Source organism: Carassius gibelio, chromosome B10 (assembly GCF_023724105.1).
Source record: "Carassius gibelio isolate Cgi1373 ecotype wild population from Czech Republic chromosome B10, carGib1.2-hapl.c, whole genome shotgun sequence".
Classification (NCBI taxonomy): Eukaryota; Metazoa; Chordata; class Actinopteri; order Cypriniformes; family Cyprinidae; genus Carassius; species Carassius gibelio.
This window is the reverse complement of record NC_068405.1, coordinates 8,700,906-8,723,227: the sequence shown is the minus strand read 5'-3', so window position 1 is coordinate 8,723,227 and position 22,322 is coordinate 8,700,906. Positions and strand designations below refer to the sequence as shown.

The window sequence follows — 22,322 nt, the reverse complement described above, 5'->3', positions numbered from 1 at the left end:
CAGTAATCGACGGCTTTATTCAAAGCTCTTGAAGTTTGGCCAAGACGTATAAGCTGTTTGCTTGACACTAAGCAGCTGTGCGATCCTTTTTTCCCCTCGCTAAACACACTGGACGCAAGTTTAATGGTTCCACTTCTAAACTTCTAAGCCTTTGTCACACCACAAATTGAGCTCTTAGTCACGCCTCGCCAAATTATCAGCACTAAAACTGTTCTAGAGGTCTCGGTTCACGTTTGGAACAGACTCCACCTATTCGATATCATCGCCGTGTATGATGCACAATGCAATACTTCCAGTTCTTATTAGGTATTATCCATTGTGGTACTCTGCAACAGCTTTCCAACCGCTGACATGCAAGCCTGACAGCAACAGCACACGCTGGCCAAGGAAATAATAATGTTTTTTGCAGATGTTTAGACAATTTGTGACTCACAATAAATATTTGGGATCCTCACAGACAGGCCATGTCCGAGGCTGACTCATCTAATTAACAGGCATTTGATCTGCTGTTGCCATTTTACCAAGCCCTATTAACGCATAATCACTCAGCTTGATATTTCTTTCCTATATGGCCTTGGCTTTTCCAAAACACAACTTCCCATCAGTCTCAAATGTGCATCAACACTTTCTTGGTGGCTTGCCTTTTGTATAGTTTTACTCAAAGTCTCCATCTACTGGCTGTGAAAGTAAAATCAAAACGCTGGGAGGTCTTCGGCTTTGAAAAGCAGCAGTTTACTTTCATTTCAAATGCATAAACATGTGCATTAAGACGAAAACAATGTGACAGAACAAAACAGCATTTATCAGCAACGGGCTGGTGCATTACAATCTCATGTGATAATGCAACTAAAGCACATTTTCGCAGAAATCATTACATCATGGCCGTGGTCCAGAGACAAAGAGAGAGAGTCTGCTAAGTGCTTTCAGATGGTCGCTGCGAGATGGTAAATGTGAGCATGTGGGGCTCCCTTCTCTGGTGTGTCTGTCAGCCTGGCAGGTCGCACAGGGTGTCATCGTGACACTGATGGGAAATGCACGGAGACAGCGCGGTGCTTTGAACGTCTCCCGGCTTCCTGACATCACTCACGCAGACCCAAAACACGGGCCAGACGGGCAGACCAAGCAATAACACGCGAGAACGGTAAACGGCGGGAGAGCCAGCATGCCAAGCCGGCATACAACCTCCATCAATAAAGTGTGACATGAGCCTTCCGCATCAGATTCAAGGTTAATGTCCCAGCCGTAACCCTACACTGATATTTTTGGGGGAAAAGAGGTCGCGCTCCGCAGGCCCCTGACATTGAGCTGAACTCGTTGGAGGTCGGGAGGAAAGGTTTCCAAAGTGCTTAAAAGGAAAACAGGACATAATTATACTGGTTTTCAAGGAGAATTCAGAGGTTCATCAATTTCAAGGCGATCTCCCATTGTGGGGCTTTTTCTCACCGATAAGAATTCACTTTTAAAGGATTAGTTCACCCAAAAATGAACATTTGTCCTCATTTACTTTCTTCTGAGGAACACAAAAAGAGAAGTTTGGAAGAATGTGCTCATCTCTCTCTTCCATGCAGTTAAAATTAATATGGATAAAGGGCAGAACAATACACCGGTGTCATGATACACAAAACTAATTTCACAACATGACACTCTGACGATTCTTCAAAAAAAGCCAAAATGTATAAACTATTACTTCATATTCAAAACACATATAAAAAAAAATTGTTAACAAAAACCGTTGTTCATTATCCAGAAAGACATTTTCCCACTTAGGGTTAGGGTTAGGGTTAGAAATACAGAATTATGTGAAAGACATTCTGTCCATGAATACATATATTTAAAAAGGTTTAAATATTGTTGTTGTTTTTTAATTAATAACTGTATGTTATAATGAAATTTTGAATAATCATTCATAAAATGTGTGAGCGTCCGGGTTTACCATATTTGATAAGCTCTTTGTAAGTGTACTGATCATTGATTATATGTGAAATAATACCTGAAATAACACTCTCCCAACATTTATTATTGTATGGTCACTTGTGATATATTATGACACAATATACTGCTACACCCTTAACGGGACCTCAAAACTTTCAGCTCCAAAAAGAAGGAAAAATGGCATAGAACCATAACTGTGCTCCAAGACTTGCGTCAGGAACAGGTCAAAATTTATAGTTGTGATTACATTTTGAGAAGTGGGCACTGCTCTCAAACATGAATGCGCACTAGCAGTCGGATGCAAGAAAGAGAAAGGGTTTTTTGTTTGACAGAAGTACTTTTGTTTTTTTGACGGAAGTTCGGAACAACATCCAAACTTTCAGGATTTAAATTTTTGTAGAACCAATTCCTTCAAAAAAAGCTGACATCTGCTTTTCTATAACAGGCGTCAATACACATAGCCTCTTTAATATCAGTTCCAGCAGTTTTTTTCTCCTCACCTATCTAGCCCTCCCTTCCCCTCGGGTTCCCTGCATCCTCAACACCCTCTTATTCTTGTCATCACTCACTCATTTTCAAGACAGATTCAAAGCCTCAGCCCATCACTCATACGAAAAAGGAAACTCGGGCCAAGATGGCTCTGGGTTCATTGAGCGAGTGACATCTGAAACATTTCCTTTGCGTGCCGCATCCAAGCACTTGCGCTTCCTGGGGTTCAATTTACCTTGAAGAGAAAACTATTAGTCGTCAAAGAAATGAGTTTGTGTCCTTTCTGGTCGAGCCCTCATGTAACATCTGTGTCAAATTACATTCATATTCGTCATGATATGTCAGATGATGTGTTGCGAAAGTTTACTTTTCAAAAGATCACATGTGAAATAATGGTGAAATAACAGCTTAAAATGTTGTTACAGATGCGTCCGCAGATATTCTCTAATGGGTCAATTACATAATGCACATTTTTTTCTGAACTGAATAATTTACTCTACAATGACTTGAATGCACTTCTTACACTACTATTTAAAAGTTCGGAGTAGGTAAGGATCATGTGACAGTGAAGATTGGAGTATTGATGTTGAAAATTCAGCTTTGAATCAAGGGAATAAATTACATTTGGTTATTTGGATGGTTATTTGTCAATGACCCATAAATAAAAAAAATAAAAGCAGTATTCTCATGAACAACAGAGAGCATTTACCTCCGAGCTCCTTGACATTTAAAATGGCATTCTGGAACGGGACAGCTTTAATGCTAAAACCTGCAAATGAAAGTTGAACAAGATTAACAACCGCAGGCATGAGGATTTCATAAAAGGAAGTCATTAAAACACCTTCACTGCTACACTGACTGAGATTTAATCACTTTAAAAGACAATCACAAGGCAAAATCTCAATACAGGGGAAAGCGTATCTGAAGGCTAAGAGGAAGTGCAAAGATCTGTGTTTGTGTTTGCAGGACGGGTCTGGTATTGCTCTATGATGGTGGGCTGACCTGTGGTAGGGACGATGTTGTCTGTTGCCTCACTGCAAAGTCTGGAGAGCAGGCTGGTCTTCCCAGAACCCGTCAGGCCGATACAAACCACGTCATATTCTGGTCTGGGAGGGGGAGGTCCTTTACAGCACAACGTCCTGAAGCACTGAAGACGGGGCAAAGAAGGGAAAGGGGAGGAAGGAAAGTAAGAAAAGTTACAACAATTTAGATACAAACGTCCCACTCATGTTTGTGTTTATGCGTTTTTTTTTTCTCTCCACGAGAAAGGCTGTGGGTGTATGCGTGTGTCACTCTAGGAACAGAAACACATCTCAAAGACATCTGACATCTGTTGACACCATCTGGTTGAGGAAAAGTTACTGCGAACGAAAAAAACAAAGTCTACCACACAGTGCCTCCATTGAAATCATATGGGCCCAAAGTCACCACAGTGTTCTGGGATAAGTAAGCACCCCTATATATTTCCGCCAGAAAACAGCCCTGTTCTCTGTAAGCCGCTGTCAGGGCCCTTTGGTTGACGTCATGACATTGAGTGATAAAGCAAATAAAAAATTACCCAATAAATTTCGACAGAGCGAGTAGAACTAACCACCAAAACACACTCACACACATAAAGAAAGCCCGTAATACTGCTTAAACCAATCACATCACATCAGATCAAACGCTTCCTACTATACGCTCTACGCAAGGAAGATCAAAGCATGTTTGACATGCTTTTGGTGCGAGGAGAAAGCATTTTGTTTTGTTACAATGGGATGGGTAATACGGTCAGGCCCCTTTCGAGTCAAAACAAACCGATATTTTGTATTATATTCTTCCCTTTTTTTTTGTTGAGTAACAAAGTTCATTTCACATCTGAAGGTCTTTATCTGGTTGGCTGTGTATAGCTGTATCTCTAAACAGAGGCTTATAATAACCTCTGCTGCACAAACTTTATATTGCCTACATAGCATCCTGACCCAGATAGACCCTCCAAAGTGATTGACTTGGACCTCTTCATAAGCCAAAAAAAAAAAAAATGTTGTTAAGCCAATGAAATGAGAATCTAATGAGCATAGAAATACATAGCACACTAACAATAGTGTTGATTTTTTTGCTGTTCCTTTTCAAACATTTAAATTTTTTCACTTAACTTTTTCATGGAATGCATTCTAGCATTGTGTGGAAGAATAGCCTACTTTTTTGGCTACAGTGTCTTACATTTCTGTCTAGGTGAACAACTAGAGTTTTCAATTAAATCCATATGACTGTTGAATTTTAGAAAATACATTTCAGTCAGTTGGTACTTAAGATGGCAATACAATTGTTTTTTTTTGTGTTTTGCATCAATACTCAAAAAGTTGGAGACAGAGTGCAACAATGGCTGCCCACTTTTTCAGTGGCATCTTTCGCATAGGGTTTTAAGATGTTAAAGAGTTCTGGGTCATGAATCAAACCAGCTACGAGGAGAATCACAACATTACAAACTTTGATTTGAAGCAAAAAAGTATTTGAAAATCTTAGAAAAAGGAACAGGTACAAGATTGTGAACTTTGCAGCTTTAATGAAGAAATGAACTACAAGAACTACAACAATCTCATGAAGCACTCCGCATGACAATCAAATAAAAATGACAGGAAAATATAAAACAATTATTCTACTTGCTGATTATATAGAAGTAATATATTTTAAGTTTATAGCAAAATATGGATATATATATTTTAAAATTTGATTCTCTAAATTGTAGAGTTTTTTGAAGAATCATGGGTAATGTAGTTTCTGACCAGCATTCCCACTGTTAGACCATTTAAAAATAAATATTTTTAAATAATGCAAGCTACTGGCTTCAACAAAAGAATACACCACTGATTAACAACCACATAATTCACATAAGGTCTATCTGTTATTAATTTCTGAGTTATCATTAAAAACTAATTTTCATATAGAGAAAATCAATGGGATTTTTACTTATGGAACCCAACAGTTGCACTCTATACCACTGACAATTCTTTCTGAATAAAACCCATATGTCTACTACGCTATGAATTGTGCTCTGACTGATTAAAAGACACAATGTGTGAAATCGAGCCAGACAGACAAGTCTCTTAAAGAGATTATGTGCCACTGGAATAGGGCATTCCTTCATCATCACTAATGGTGGGAATATCTGTGAGTTCTCATGTGACACATGAGCCAAGCAAACACTGGAATGTATAGAAGAGGGTAAACCGTAACCAATACGGTGAGAAATCATGACAGTCTATAAATTAGTTCCTTCATTCAAACATCATAAAGCCTGAACATGTGACTGCGAGGAAACTGTGGGTGGGGTTGGGGGGCGTGTTTTACTCTAAATTGAATACAGACTGAGTTTCTGTGTGCGGTTAGCAAATGCTGCCCTTTAGTGGACACACAGAGCTTTACACCAATCAAATAAAATGAGAAAGTTTTTGCCTGCTCATAAATGCTACAACATCCTGTGGTCAGCAGGCATCTGCCTCCACTGATGGTCATTCAAAAGTAAGTATCCCTTCATACTGATTAAATGCTTTTGCAAGCAATCCAAATAGGTTATAATATTATGACTTTTGTACCAGCGGCCATTGGTTTTGGAAGGCTGTTTTAAGACATTAAACGAGATGTATGTGGACTAAGTGCCATGAGCAACATTTTTAGACTATAATTTAGTTTTTGAAAAGCAACATTACCAGCGCTCTCTCCACCTTCAAACTGAGGTGAGACCACTATTCACAATTCAATCAATTCCCAATGGGTAAAATCAAGTCTCGCCCCACATTGTTTTTCCCAGTGAATATCCTGCTATTCTCGGAAATACTTCTCGAGTGACATAAACCCACTCCAGGCAAACAGGGAAAATAATAAATCTAGACTTTCACGTTTTGAAGGAAAAGTGTGTATTATTTCTTTATTAAATAGAATACCCAACACAATGCTAGTGTGTTTTGGGAACTGCTTTATAGCCCAAAGTCAATGGCTAATATGTCAGTTTAATGTGGTAATTGGGTGTGGTTATTTAAAAAAAAAAGTAAAATGGGGGGTATGGGGGGGTACTTTTACATTCAGCAATAGTTCATTTAAAAATATTTACTCTGCTCTCTTTTAGCAGAATGAACTAGGCACGTGTATCAGTTTTCTGAAGCCATAGTTTAAGGCAAACTACAGTATTCCTTTTATGCTAGCCATTATTTGTCACCCGAGTACACCATCTGCCCCACTTTCTCTCAAAAGAGACAAAAACTAAATACAGCCTGCAGGGGTCCATGAAAACACTATCTCAAAACTTCCTCAGCGAGTAAATGCTAGAAGAAGCACTTCAACAGACAGAAGGTGGCAGCACTAACAATGTTCCTGTCTAGTTCAAACTGACTTTCTACAATCTTTTGATACTGTAAAAAAAAGATAAACGTGCAAAGTATTCAATCAAGAAGTAATCTTCCTATGACTGCACAAGTGCTCTATCATGCAGAGCATCATCTTAGGGGACAGTAATGCATTTTGAGAGTAAAACAGGTCAGACCTGTAATTGGTGATCTGTAAACTAATGCAGAAGGTACATGTACAGTGGTATGTTTTCAAGGATTCTTTCTTAGGAATGGAAAGCTGCTCTGATTCATGCACAAGCTGGTCAGCATGCATGAAGATGATCAGATGTCCTTAATTACAGTTTAAAAACAATTAATAAAGTGTTACCAAATTCAAGTCGAAACTTACGAGTTTACAAAAGTGTTTACAAAAAAAGGGGGAAAAAATTTTAAAAATGTGATTTAAAACGTACAATTTGGTTCTAAAAATGTATTCTTTTATATAATTTTCAACAAAGGTTTACATTTAAATGACTATTTAGCTTGAAAACAAATTACTATATTGCATATTGATATTATGTATAATATATATTATGTTTATTTATGTCTTAATGCCATATCAGCAACAATGGCTATATAATTAATGGCAACATTAACAGTATCATTTGAATATATCATTTTCAATAATATAACACCTTCTTTAGTAACAACAATAGTACTGAAAAATAATCATATAGAACTTTTACATTTAATTTAATGATACAATTCCAAAATTCTTCCCAGAGAGACAATAAAAAAAATGTCATTTGGTATGTTTTCTTATTGGACATTCTATTAAAATATGCTTTACACTCAAAAAGATTCTTACACAAGTCACAAACTGGTTTCTCTTCATAATTGGATGGAGGCATATCTGAATGTGAGCTTACAGACGATTGTTCGAAAAGTAAAGAGTATAGAGTAAATTAAACGATTTGAGAAATTGTATAATAAAAGTGGTGCATGGATGTAGAATAGGGGTGTAACGGTACGCAAAAATCACGTTTCGGTACGTACCTCGGTTTTAAAGTCATGTTCGGTTCATTTTCGGTACAGAAAGGGAAAGAAATGCAAACATTAAACTGCAGGTTGTTTATTACTGCAAACCTTTTTTTTAACAATTTGTTTACACTTTTTTTATATATACTTTTTAATAAAATATATATAAAATAAAAAAAGAATAAGAAATAAAATACTGCTGCAAAGTTCTCCACTAAATAAAATACTCTCAGTCTCAAACCAACATCATATAATAAAATATAATGAAAAATATAAATAAATAACTATGATTACAGTGCAGCATTACCAATCCCAGCTTGTAGGCCTGCTCATATTTAACATATATATCGGAATTAAGAGCAAAGGTCTGTTTAAATGCAGACAGGAGCTGCGTTTGAATTACAATCGTTTTTTTCCTAGTTGTAGTGATGTTCACACTCGCGTGATGCCTTTTGAAAACATAGGCGGTGACACACTGGCATATTGCACCTGTCAAACATAGTCTATTTTGCCGTCAATACTGTTGACGGTGTCCTTTATCAGTAGGCTTTATGCTCAACATGAAGTATAGATATTGTTGTCGTGAAGACAAGATCCTGGTCTGTTGGCGGTCTCCCTCTATGTCACCTACAGCAGCAGCAGCGCACCAGCGCCACGTCAGGCAAGATTCTGGTGTGTAAAGACACAGAAAACACGAAGCAGCCATCACGCAACTAACACGCAGCAGAAACGCCACGCTCACGCCACGCAGCCAGTGTGTCACCAGCCTTAGAATCAGCTTAGAGACTTCTGCCACTTAATATGTTCGTTTGGAAACTCGAAAATGTATATGTTCTGCACACAAAATATTGCATTCGGTACACACGTGCACCGTACCGAAAACCCTGTACCGAAACGGTCCGGTACGAATACACATACCGTTACACCCCTAATGTAGAAGATTAATAAAAAAGATAAAATATTAAAATGAAAAAAAAAATCCTTTAGCATTAGAAACACTGTCTGTTTAAATATCAGAATCAGACTCAGAATTACTTTATTGAACCACACTGAGAAATTCTTTGTTACAAGTTGCAATGGAAAGTAGGTCAGTCCCGAAACCTCACGAAAAATGCATGCCGTGGTTCGGACAAAGTTGCTTTTATCTTCATTAAAATTTGAGGGGAACGTTACTCTCATCATAAAGAACACAATTCAGTTTGTGTCATTTTTGTGCTCAGGCTCTAATAATGACTACTGGTTAGGATCACCTCTAAACCATCTCGATTGGGTTGGGATTGCCGTTATATATATATATATATATATACATTCATTCAAAGAAAGGGTGAGCCACTGCATTTAAATTAAAAAGTATTTTGAATTGTCATGCCACTAACCAACAAATTAAGACCAAAAGTGGAAGTTGAACTATTGTTCAATGGCATGCGAGTATCAAGAGGACTATCACAAGAGTATAAACACACCCACTTCTCCCAGTTAATCATGCATAGAGCAAATTACACCATCATAACAACATCAACAGACCAATCTTTACACAGGTAATCCTAATGTATCCTGATTCATCACTGATAATAACTATCATACGTTTCCACAACAGTACAAAGGGATATATCCACAAGCCAAAACGCCGACTAATTCTGGAGGTCCAGTCACAATGGACTGTGGCTGTTTTTGCAAGCTCCACAAGGTCCCAGTGGCAATGGCCACCCATGGCAATGACGCCCACATTACTCTGCATTGCTGTTATGATAGTGCTTCCATGTAAATACAGGCTGGGCCCAATGCCAGCTGGAAAGGCCAACAACAGGAAACAGGAAGGGTCTAAACTGTGATTGATGCCACAATCAGAGGACTGGGAGGAAGAGGTAGTCCCATGCCTGAAACGCACCAGAGACATGCTGGCACATGATAAAAGCAAATGGCACCTGTTTGTTCTAGGATAAAGGTAAGGGAAAGTGGAAAAATCATAGCATAGATGCAAGGTCTGAAAGACACAAGCAACTTCAAGCTGATGACTTGCTTGGCAAATGTTTAATTCTCAAAAAAGATTTAAGGGATAAAAAATAAAAATAATTTGAGATTCGCTGTGGAAAAGCTGATTCCCTTTAACCTAACAATATTTTCACCCATCATCCAGTTAAAGGTATATTCTGGGTTCAAGTTAAGGTCAATTATGCAAAGATACATGCAAAGTTCGGAGTTGAAAGATTTTATGTTTTTGTAGTGTTTTATGCTCATTAAGGCTGCAATTATTTAATCAAAAATACAGTAATAACAGCAATATTGTGAAATATTGTAATTTAAAATAGTTGTTTTTCATTTGAATATATTCTAAAATGTAATTTATTCCTGCGATCAAAGCTGAATTTTCAATATCATTACTCTAGTCTTCAGTGTCACACTATCTTTTAGAAATCATTATAATATTCTAATTTGCTGCTCAAGAAAAATGTATCATATTATCAGTGCTGAAAACAGTTGTATTGCATAATATGTTTGCTTAAAATAGTGCTGCACGATTATTCGAAATTAAATCGCAATCGCGATTAGGCAAAAGCTGCAATTGTCATGATTATCTTTCAGTGGAGAACGGTTCTGTAAACAGAAGCAAATCTCAAGCCATTACTACCCAGAGCCATAGTTCACTGACATGCTACGCAAACTACTTTCATAATCGCAGAACCATTTCATCAATTTCATAATCACGCAATTAAATTATTATTACTGTAATTATTACAGCAGTTTTGAGTAGCTAGTCAGTGAACTACAGCTTTATTGTTAGTTTCCAGCCACAGTGGTATTCCTTGTAGACATGACCCCGGAACAATGTGCAACACCTTTCTTCTGCACAGCATATTTGATCACAGAACCATGCTTTACTAAAATATACGCATGTGCATGAGATCACATTCGATTATTTGTGCAGTCCTAGTTTAAAACATTATTTTTTCAAGATTCTTGGGTGAAAATTTTCAACATAGTACATACACAACTTCATTGTAACACAAAACTTAAAATGACTATAAAAATATTTAAACAGCTTTACAGAACAAATTATACAAAAGTAAATAAAAGTAAAAAAATTATCATTTTCAGATTTCTGCTTTAAATATACCCTTCATTTTTGCTTTTCTCAACTTTAAGTAAGGATTTAAAACTGGCTCAACAGTAAACTGAGAACTCTGCCTCTCATGCTAATTCATTGTGGTGATTGGATACACAGTGACTATCTTCAATATAGTGGAGTTCTGCATCAATAGAGCGCATGGGGATTTGCACAGTATTAAAACTTCATCAGGATAAAAGGAAGGGGCCCAACAATACCCAGCTAAGCTAGAGCTCCCCCCGCTCCTCCTGCACTGATGCCATTAGGCTATAAATCTCCACTGTTCCACCCCTCCTTCAGCATTCAAACATGTTGAATATCAGGCTCCAATCTCCAAGCATCAGCTAGAACACTTCAGATAACAACACTATTCTTGGCCCTTAGGAACCATCAAACAATCACATCATCCACAAGGTCAAGCCGTTCCCTAAATAACTGGTGAATGGAGATTTTATTTAGACTTTCTGAATAGCGAGCGACTGGCCAGTGAGAGATGGCTTGAGTTATGGTCCCAGAATCTGGAATGGCCAGGGCAGCCTTCAAACCCAGTGCACTGGGAGCTCATACAGGAAGTTCTTTTTGTTTTCTTATTCTGTGATGATTTACATCCAGTTCCCACCTTTGATGGGCTGTATTTGGAGTGGTATCCTGTTTGGTCTGATGAGGCTTCCAATTCCCAGCAGCTCCTGAGTCCCACTAGCTATACTGGAGTGTGGGATATTCCCCGCTCGAGAGGAACTCTGCGACCTGACTGCCACATCCTGGCTTATCAAAGCACGGATGTGAAGCACACCGAATACATGGATAGCGTCTCCATTCCAACACCAGCCAGTCTCCAGTGTGGGCCGCCGTCTGCCAGAGATGTCGTCCACCCTCTCATTGTACCATACAGAATGAAGTGCAAGGAGACTGGTTTTAAAATCATGACTAGTCTAGAACTGAAAACACCAAAAATATTGCTGGATGATTTCTTACTCTATTCTCTGTAGGAATAAGTCATGATGGTCAACTAGTCATCCAATAACTGATTAGTTGGTTTACTTTGGCATGCTGTTTAATTGAACACCATAATGCATGTTAATGAAACCCTCACATTAAATACATCTGATCAAAGACATGTGACCCCAAATCCAGCCCAAAAATACAGGGCTTAGGGTTCAGTCCAAGTCAAAACCAAGTCAATATTGCTCCTGAGTCTAAGACAGAATATGATCTTGGCCCTTGAGTCCATGCCAAGGGTCTTGGTCCTTTTGGACTATACATGGACCATGAATACATGGACTTCAGATGGAGAATTTGTGGTCTTGTCAGAGCCCAACAAGGCCAAGACCACACATTTTTTAGTGTGGGTTCAAGACCATATATTTATGGTCTTGGTTCTCAAGTCAGATAAGATCAAGACCTTGGTAACAGACTCAAGGACCAAGAATATAGCTTCATGGTCTTGTCAAACTTGAGACTTGAAGACCAAGACAAAGGGCATAAAAATATGGTCTTGGACTCAGAATTGAATACCAAGACCATAACCATATTTTTTTTTATTTGCTTAGATTTGATAGCATGTGGACTCCTGAATAGTGCTCTTCTCTTCTAGTCTCACTCCTGACCCTTAAATGAGCTGGTCTCTACTACAACAATGTGTATATTAATATGGGCGTATTATATGTTCCCTGAATATATATAAAAAAAAATGGATTTTGTGAAAAACTGAGAGCATTGGCATTTTCTGAGACACTCAAACGACCTTGTTTGGCACCAACAATCTTTTCACAGTCACAGTAACTTAGATCACATTTCTGGCCCAGTCTGATGTTTGGGTTGGAAAACTGACCTGATTAACCATGACTGCATATTTTGGGTTGCATGCATGCTTTTGGATACAAACCGCTTTAACCTAGACTATGAGCTAAGGTCATCAAGTGTGCAAAAGTGACACTTAAAATACTGCCTAACTGGTTTCACACCTTAAACCACTGGTAAACAAAGATAACTCTAGCATAAGGGTTGGTTCCCTACAAGGTTGCTTATTGCAGTCTTACATTCACTATCTTAGCAACATCTCTGCAAATTGTCAATTATTTCACCTTTTTCACCTCGGAGCAACCTGGGGCAAGTGTCTTGGTCAAGGGCACAGTGATGATAATGTGTTGGGTTTGAACCTTCAAGCTCTTATTTTTTCTAGCCCAGGTCAGAAAGAACTAGACACAAAACTGCTCATGAATGGTAAAAGAATGGAAATGCCACTGTGATTACTCTGTATGTTGTAAGCAAGACTAATTCAAAACAAATACTTGCCCTTGATCCTAAATGCTGCATGAAGCTAGTCAATCAGACTGGAACTGTAGGTTTTAGCCAGCACTGATTATTTGTATGTGCAATATGCATCAGAGGATCAGTGAACAAGGTGTGGGTAAGCTACAGAAGAAGAGGTGCATCCCCTGTGGGCTTCTTAGGTCCAACTGAATGATCTACTTTTTTCACTCAAGCAGTGAATCTTATCAAGGCCTCTGAATCAAACAGGACTTGAGCCTGCTTAATAAACATGAGAGTCACTGTTACTAGTAACCTCATAGCATCCATTAAGAGATCAGCCTGATAAACCGACTATTTAACACACCATTAGCACTGAAACTAGATCACACAGGGCACAAATGACCCACATTACACAAGCCTAAAGACCTCTTTCAGCCCATGTCAGTTTGTTTTATGGCTACGTAAAAGTTGCCAAATTCACTTTTAGCAGATAATCACATTTAGATCATTCCATTTCAAATGAACCAAATTTCGGAAACTTCCACATCTCATTTTTTTTATTTTATTTTTTTATGTAGAAAGCCAAAATATTACATTTCACAGATGTATATTTAATCAGTAATCCATTGTATTGTAGAGGGGGTCAAAATTAGAATTTTTACCTGAAATTTGGAGCCAAGTTACAGGGGTGTAAAAATGACTTTAGAAAGCTGGCAGCACTTAATTATTTATTATAAAGTTCATTATTATTATTATTCTATTAGTTAAATCTGGTGACTTTGGCTAAATATGTATCATCACTGGTGAAAGTTCAGAAATGCACTTTTTGATCCCATCAATACCATATACCAGCAACACTTTAAACTAATAATATAAAATCATTAAAATAAAGAAAATTAAAAGAGCGAAGATAAATAATTAAACAAGTCCTGACGAAGCAGAGAGATGTTCTTCATGTTGACTTTATCAGTGGGAGATATGAGGTCAGATCTTTTCAGGTCACCTCCTGACAAAACATAATGACAAAACTCTTAATAAATTATTAGCTCTTTTTTGACACTATTGCTTGCTCCTGACTATAGGTTTGACTTATGTATGTAGAGCAGAGATGGAGTTTCCAGACTCCTGACATCTACAGAAAGACCAATGAGGGGCGTCTCCTGCAAGAAGACCCGAGAGGAACTCAACCCTTAGAGAAGGACCCTATATATGTAACATGATAGAGCACGTCATGAAGTTTCCAACCCCAGCTAGGAAATCCAAAGATGCCTGGAGAAGATGAGATCTGTTTTGCTCCATTGCCCCAATGACATACTGTGAGCAAAAACCACCAGGCAGATAATTGAGCAGGACGAGCCCAGACTTCACCACCCGAGAGTATAAACAGAGGAGCTTCTGTGTCAAACCTCTCAATTTTATCCAAGCTGTGATAGTTTGAAAATACGCCAGGGAGAGGGCCACTCTAATTTTGGATTGCCTGAGAGTTTTAGAAATCTAATATGCTTGAGCTAATTATAAAGCGTTTAGGAAGAGCAGAAAATGGTCTCCGGTGTTATAGATTTGGAGTTCAGTCGTAAGCACTGCCGCTGCTAATGAGTGCAACGCTAAGATGGTCTCAGATAGTATTGAGCAATCAAGAGATGGATGCAGAAATTATTGTTTAATTGCATCAGTGCATAATTTAGTCCACACCACAGGGAAACAAGTTCAGTGTAAGTCTGAGATCACAATAGAAGATACTTCAAATCTTCAAATCAGCCCTGCTAGTTAAAGGGATAGTTCACCCAGAAATTAAAATTATTTCATGAATCCCCCCCCCCCCATTTCGTTCCAAACCTGTAAGACCTTCATTCATCATCAGAACACAAATTAAGATATTTTTGATGAATTCCAAGAGCTCTCTGACCCCCCATAGACAGTAAGGATCCTTACACGATCAAGGCACAAAAATGTAGTAAGGAGATTGTTAAAATAATCCATGTGACATCAGTAGTTCAACCGTAATTTTACGAAGCTACGAGTACAGGCCTACGTTTTGTGAGCAAAAAATAATGACTTTATTCAACAATGTGCATCACTCTATAGCAGCATTTTGGAGAGTATAACATTTGTAAACAACGTATGCAATGTTGATGCGTATGCACTTGGATACGTTGTTTACGTTAGATCAAAGCATAAACAATGTAAACAATGTATCCTTACACATATGTTTACCTTTAGTCACTGACTTCCTCATTGCATTGCTCGACTTTCTCTCTTGCTCAAAGTCAGCCGAGCTCACATCTACCGCTGTTTCTTTTGGCAGTTAAACTCAAACCAAGGCTTTAATGCTCACCAGGGTAAAAGTTAAACAAACAATTCAAACACAATGTTCCCGGACACATATTTTCCATGAGCCAATATGATTTTTCACATAAAAATACAACCGTCAACTTACAATGAAACATAAAAACATAATAATTGTGACTTTTTTAAAGCTTAATGGCTTTAACACACTAGAATAGTCCAAAAGAACCGTCATTGACTTCTGTCAAAAAATGCACTTGAACAGCACTAACCATCAACATAAAATCCACTGCCATTGATCCAGTTTCACACACAATTTCCATGTCCACAAGCTATGATAATAGTCCTTAAAAGTCCATTAACCCTCAAAAGGTCCTCATTTCCTGTTTACCAATCTGGTCTTTGGGGTCAATATGACCCCAAAATTGAAAGCATAATTGTAGAAAAAATATACATTTTCAATAATACAAATAATATATCATTTTTTTTGTTAACTCCTCAACTATGCATTAATGATGTGTTTTGGGAGATTTAAAGTACTTTTGTACCCATTTACCACACAAATCCACAACTACACCATTAGCTTGCATGTGAAATATCATTTTTTAATGAAAAAATCACTTAAATTATTATCTAAATTTAATTTAAACTGTTTCTGGATATAGATCTAGGTGTTATGTGTAGAATGCTACCATCTGGAGGTTAGTGAAAAAACTAAGGAGATTAGTATTTAAGCAATAACTTGTTTTGACCAGCAGAGGGCCATTGAAAGCCATTCATTTTACTGGATGTGACCAACTGTTCATAAATGGCACCTAGGTCACACCTAAAGGACAAAACTCTGAGTCAGACTGTAGTTGCATATTATTGAACATTTGAATGATTCAAATGCATAAAAAAATAATAATAATAATAACTTTAGAATGTAAACAAAATAAAAAAAAGTGTAAATAAACAACAGCAATATCCAGAAATAAACCGGAGTAAAAGTATAGGCCTACAACATTTTTTTTTTTTTTTTTACAATCACATTCTGAACACTGAACATAAAAGCAATACCAAACTACCAAAAAATATGTGAAATACATGGTGTAAAACAAATAAAATAATCATTCCATACACATTTTGTGAGTGAGTGTGAGTTAGAGAGGGAGAGGGAGCATGTATGCCTCTCTCTCTCTCTCTCTCTTTCTGTGTGTGTGTGTGTGTGTGTAAGTGTCTTTCTGTGTGTGTGTGTGTGTGTGTGTGTGTGTAAGTGTCTTTGTGTGTGTGTGTGTGTATGTGTGTGTGTGTGTGTGTGTGTGCGTGTGTGTGTTTGAGAGAGAGATAGAGAGTGTGAGTGAGAGGGAGAGAGAGAGCATGTGTGCCTGTGTGTCTCTGTGTGTGTGTGTGTGTGTGTGTGTGTGTAAGTGACTTTGTGTGTGTGTGTGTGTGTAAGTGTCTTTGTGTGTGTGTGTGTGTGTGTGTGTGTGTGAGAGAGAGAGAGAGAGAGAGAGAGAGAGAGAGGGCAAGAGAGAGCATGTGTGCGTGGGTATCTGTGTGTGTGTTTGTGTGTGTGTGTGTGTGTGTGTGTGTGTGTGTGTGTGTGTGTATCTTTGTGTCTGTGTGAGTGTAAGTGTGTGTGTGTGTGTGTGTAAGAGAGAGAGAGAGAGATGTAGAGAAAGTGTGAGTAAGAGAAAAAGGGAGAGAGGGCAAGTGTGCCTGGGTCTCTGTGTGAGTGTAAGTGTCTTTGTCTTTGTGTGTGTGTGTGTGTGTGAGTGTGAGTGTAAGTGTCTTTTGTGTTTGTGTGTGTGTGTGTGTGTGTGTGTGTGTGTGAGAGAGTGAGTGAGAGAGTGTGAGAGAGGGAGAGAGAGCGTGTAGAGTGGAGAGTGTCTCTGTCTGAGTGTGTGTAAGTGTTTGTGTGTGTGTGTGTGTGTATGTGTGTGTGTGTGTGTGTGTGTGTGTGTGTGTGTTTGTGTAGGTGTGTGTGTGTGTGTGTGTGTGCGCATATTAGGTCTCACCCCTTTATATCTTTTTTTCTGCATGTGTGGCCGATTTTATTAGACAAATCGTATTTGCCAAATTCTATATAAATGCTCTCTGTGGCATACCTGTGTGTGTTTGTGTGTGTGTGTGTTTGTGTGTGTGTGTGTGAGCATGTGTTTTCTACATTGCATTTGTGCTCAAGTACCAGGCCTTAATTTCTGTGTGAAAATTTTCAGATTTATGTTGCATTTATTGTTTTTTTTGGGGGGGCAAATGAAAAAAACACACGTTTTTTTGCATTTCCCATTCATTTTCAATTGGGGTCATATTGACCCCAATGCCCAGAAGTGTTAAATTTTTTTTTACACACCTTCAGAACAACCGAATCAAGCCCAGGTTTTTTGTGTATGTATAGATAGATAATGTAGGAAAAGTCACAAAATTTTATTCCTCTGAGATGAAGGGAACCCTTTTTTTTAACTAATTAAAAGTCGATTGGGGTCATATAGACCCCAAGGACCAATTGAGGGTTAAGTAAAACCAGAAGATGCTTTACTGTTTAGGATAAAGAGATTTCACATACTCTTAAAGAGGGCTGAGTGGTGATGGAAAAGCATGGTAGAGATTAGGGCTGCAACTAATGATTATTTAGAAGAAGAAAAAAATGTGATAGCTCAAAAGTTTGCGATCGGTAAAACTTTTTTATGATTTTTCAGTCATATGCAAAGCATAGCTGCATTTATTATTAAGATAGTGATATTGTGAAATATTATTACAATTTAAAATGTTGTATAATTGATTAAAAACATAATTTTTTCCTGTGATCAAAGTTGAATTTTCTGCATCATCACCCCAGTCTTCAGTGCCACATGATCCTCCAGAAATCATTATAATATGCTGATTTACTGCTCAATAAATATTTAGGACCTATGTTATTATCAATGTTTGTAAAACATTTGTGCTGTTTAATATTTTTCTATATTTTTTAAATAGTAAATTTTTTGTAACAATGTACTGTCATTATTAAGCAGTTTAATGTATCGCTGCTAAATATATATTTAGAATAAAATAAATAAAAATAAATGAATAAATAAAACACTAAAAATTATAACCAATCAATTCAAATGCTTGAAAATGTAGGTGTCACAACATTGTAATGTACAGTATTTTTTCTCCTGAAGATTACTTTATTAAATTATTCATGCATTTAAAGATTAACTTTGAGTTAGCACCAGATGATGGCAAAGGTAATCTAAAAAAAGGCAGGTATGAGAATAATAATAAAAAAACTACCTACTTCTAAAATAACACCTCCACCCCGTCAACTGCATGTCCTGTCTCCAAAACACTGCCTTCCAAACACTAAATAAAAAAAATAAAACGTGCTTAACTGCTCAAAAACTAGCAACCTGACATACTCAGTCCCTCAGTTAACCATTAAATAAAGCTTCCGGTTGGCTGTAAATTAGCTCGGCTGTCCGTAAAATGAATAACATTTAAAAAGGATCAAAATAATACAGCAGCTGTATGCGATCCAGCTTGATTTAATGAGAGGGTCACCAAAAAACGGCTAATGGACAAATCCTTGAATACATTATGATTCCTCTCACAAATTAACCATACAGAGTCAGGGAACAGAACACAGTACAATAGGACCATTGTTGTTCCCATTCATTCCTAAATCAGCAGAGCCTGGTCCAAATGAGGCCAGATCCATAATTAAACCGAGCTAAGATTCTGCACTGGATCCACTGTGTCCTTTAATAATGGAAAACCGTGGGGACACCCAGAAGAATGAACTCAAACCTGAACAGTTAGAACTCAAAGCGAACATTAAAACCATTGGGCACGGATGGCCCGCACTTAAAAAGCGTGAAGGAAACGCGCTGCTCTGGAAAAACATACCAGTAACGTAGATACAATGATGTGGTTTCCATGCCAATTACAAAGGCACAGATTTTAGCTCCACCCATTTTCGAGGAGAGGGGAACCAACTGAGCATGGCATGAATCTTAAGAGCTGACCATGACAAAGCTTTCACTGACCATGCTAAAGCCTTTTTATAAGCAAACTGTTGATTAAAAGGTATTAAAGTCTGTTTATTTACAGCTGTGTACAACCTGTTAACTACAAATATATGCCGGTGTGCACATGTGGTTTCAGTCGAACCTAGTTTCCACATTCTAGTGAAATAAAAGTCTCAAGAAGTACAAGACTCTTCGATTTTATAATGTATCAACTGAAGAAAACCCTGAGTGAGAAAAAACATCCTCGTCCTTAAGAAGTCTGATTTTTCCGGATAAAAATACTTACATAATCAAGCATGCTCCTAATCCACACACTGCCAGCACTTCCAGTCTCTTTTCGGCTCTGTTTCTTGAGGAAATGGTTCTATTCTGAGAATCCTGACCGGAACATCCCAAAGGAAACACCCCTGTGACCTAGCTGCATATGTCAAGTATCAAAGCACTGAATGCGCGAGAAATGTACTGGCACCAGAATTCAAAACTGTCACACTGTGGAGCGGCACCAACAAAACAATACAGCAGCATTCCTCTGAAACTGAATATTTAACACGATCAATTATATAACACGAATGGTGCAAAGAAAGGACTTTGAAAGAGGTCACGTCAAGGCCAAATAAGCTGATAGTAAACATAAAATGTCATAAAATATTTGATATGTGACCACTTATGTGACCATAAGTGGCTGTTTATGTCACTATAATATCTAGATGAAAAGAAATGTCATAAAAGGTAATTGTAGTGGATTTTATATGGACTGTAACAAGGTCACATTAAAGGATGATCACAAACAATAAGCTCCAAATGTAACCAGAACACACAAATATCTGTAAACGTGTCAAGAAATCATATGATATATGCATCACTGATATATGTGACTTAAACATAGGTCACCCTAAAACGACATTTATGCCATCATTTACTTTCCCTCAATTCTTCTGAAACTTATACTTTATTTCTTCAGAGAAACTCATAAGGAGATGTTTAGCAGAGTGCCCAGAGTGCTCTTTTCCACAAAATGAAAGTGAAAGGGCACTGCTGTTGACATGATATAAACTCACAATTCTGAGAAGAAGAGCCAGAATTGTGACTGAGATAAGCTCGCAAACTACCAGGAAAAATATAAAAATGACATATATATATATATATAAAACAATTTTGTGGCAGAAAAAAAAACAGTTCAATAAATTAGAATCGTGAGATACAAATTCAAAAATGAGATGTAGGTTAAATTTAGAACTAAGAAAAAATACAAAATTCTGAATTAATATGATACAATTTTGTTTATATCTTGTAATTCTGACTTTTTCACTCTGAACCGCAAGAAACAAAGTCTGGATTGTGACACAATATATATATATATATATATATATATTATCCTGTGGTGAAAACAGGCATCCATACCATTCATTTTTACTGTATGGAAAAGAGCAGCTTGCACATTCTGTTTGCTGTTTTAGTGTTCAGAGGAAGAAAGGAAGTCGTACAGGTTTTGAAGGACATGAAGGTGAGTTCATAATGACAGAATTCACATTCTTAAACTATTCCTTTAATACTTGCATAGTTTTGTTACCTGATTTTGAATAAGTGCAGCAAATTAAATTAATTTTGTAAATTACCTTATCTTACAGGAAAACTACTATACATTACATCTAATGTGAAAATTTGTTTAATTTTTTTTCAAATAGGCAGAACAAATAAAGCTAAAAAGCATAAAAGAGGTGGCCAAAATTGTTGGTATATACTATATAGCGAAAGACTTTCTTTTAAGTGTGCTCAGAACTATGTTTTCTGGACACCAATCTCTACTGGCTTAGGTTTGTTTTTAAGCGAAACAAACAGCAAACTGTAAGTGACTTCACCCATCTAATGAGTACATTTGTATTAGCTGCATCAAAACATAAATGTTCAAAAACAATCCCGAACAAGGTTCATAAACTGTGGAAGCAGCAATGAAAACAAAACACCTGATCCTACATATTCTGACCTTCTTCAAAAAGAAATAAAAAACACTCCAAGTTACCAGATAATCCATGTAATTCCTCGATAGCTTCTTGCTGTTGTCTTCAGAAAACAGAAGTCCTGAGATAAGGCGACTATGAAATGAAACGCTGTCGTTAATTGAATGCATCCAAAAGTCTCGATTTTTTTGACAGCTTTGGATTCCCCGCCTCTCAGATGAGAAAATAATATATGAATAAAGCGGCTAGCAGTGTTAGCTGTGCACTGCACTTCCTCTGTAAATCCCGCGCGCGATTATGTGACTAATACACGTCCATGTATAAAACAAACAAAAATATTCAGGCTTTTAATACATTCAAATACATTACTATAAATGTATTTAAGTCGTAATAATTCGGACTGGTGAGATGTATGTACGGCGAATGTACTACAGTTTGGTGGTGTGGGCGGGGAGAGACGCTGTTGTTTGTTGTGTGTTCGCGAGCCACAGAGGCTCGAGCATCACGACTTCCACGTGACGTCACTGTCACGCGGAATATTACGTTCATTCATCCAACGTGGATTGAAATTATTTCTTGTTTCTTACTCATTTTAATTGTTTAAACCGATATATAATATAAATTGGCCACTCTTTCGAGATTGTTTTTGTGTTATATTAATAAGGTAGGCTACGTGCTGGTTCTACGTACGTCTGAGCGATCACGTGATCGTAGATCGTATCTGAAAGCTGTGACGCTACAGGTCCTTTGACATCACGTGACAAGGAACTAATGGTGCCAGATTTTTGTTTGACGGTGACATCTGCTGGTTAAAGTAATGTTTTATTCTTCAGAAAGATTGATAGGAGACTTAAGGTGTGTTATGTGATCTGAGATCATATGTCCATAGAAACGTGACCTGCTGCTAGTTTATATCATAATGCATAACGTTTTTTGTGTTTACCTTTAAGTATAATATACACAT

The 22,322-nt window shown here is 37.4% G+C and overlaps 1 protein-coding gene across 3 annotated transcripts in view; it reads right to left on the bottom strand.

Annotated features, from left to right (window-relative positions):
- Positions 1-21,832, bottom strand: part of arl15b (ADP-ribosylation factor-like 15b) — a 43,149-nt gene extending 21,317 nt beyond the window's left edge. Inside the window, exons 1-3 of one of the 3 annotated variants that reach the window (XM_052567793.1) lie at positions 21,421-21,832; positions 3,424-3,568; positions 3,131-3,190 (exon numbers count right to left, since the gene is read on the bottom strand). In XM_052567793.1, coding sequence (XP_052423753.1) covers positions 3,131-3,190; positions 3,424-3,568; positions 21,421-21,528 — 313 coding nt within the window. In that variant the 5' untranslated portion in view covers positions 21,529-21,832. Of the gene's footprint in view, positions 1-3,130; positions 3,191-3,423; positions 3,569-19,686; positions 19,942-21,420 lie in introns of those variants that run through there. The other 2 variants (XM_052567794.1, XM_052567792.1) reach the window with 2 other exon arrangements.
- Between the last annotated feature and the right edge of the window lie 490 nt (positions 21,833-22,322).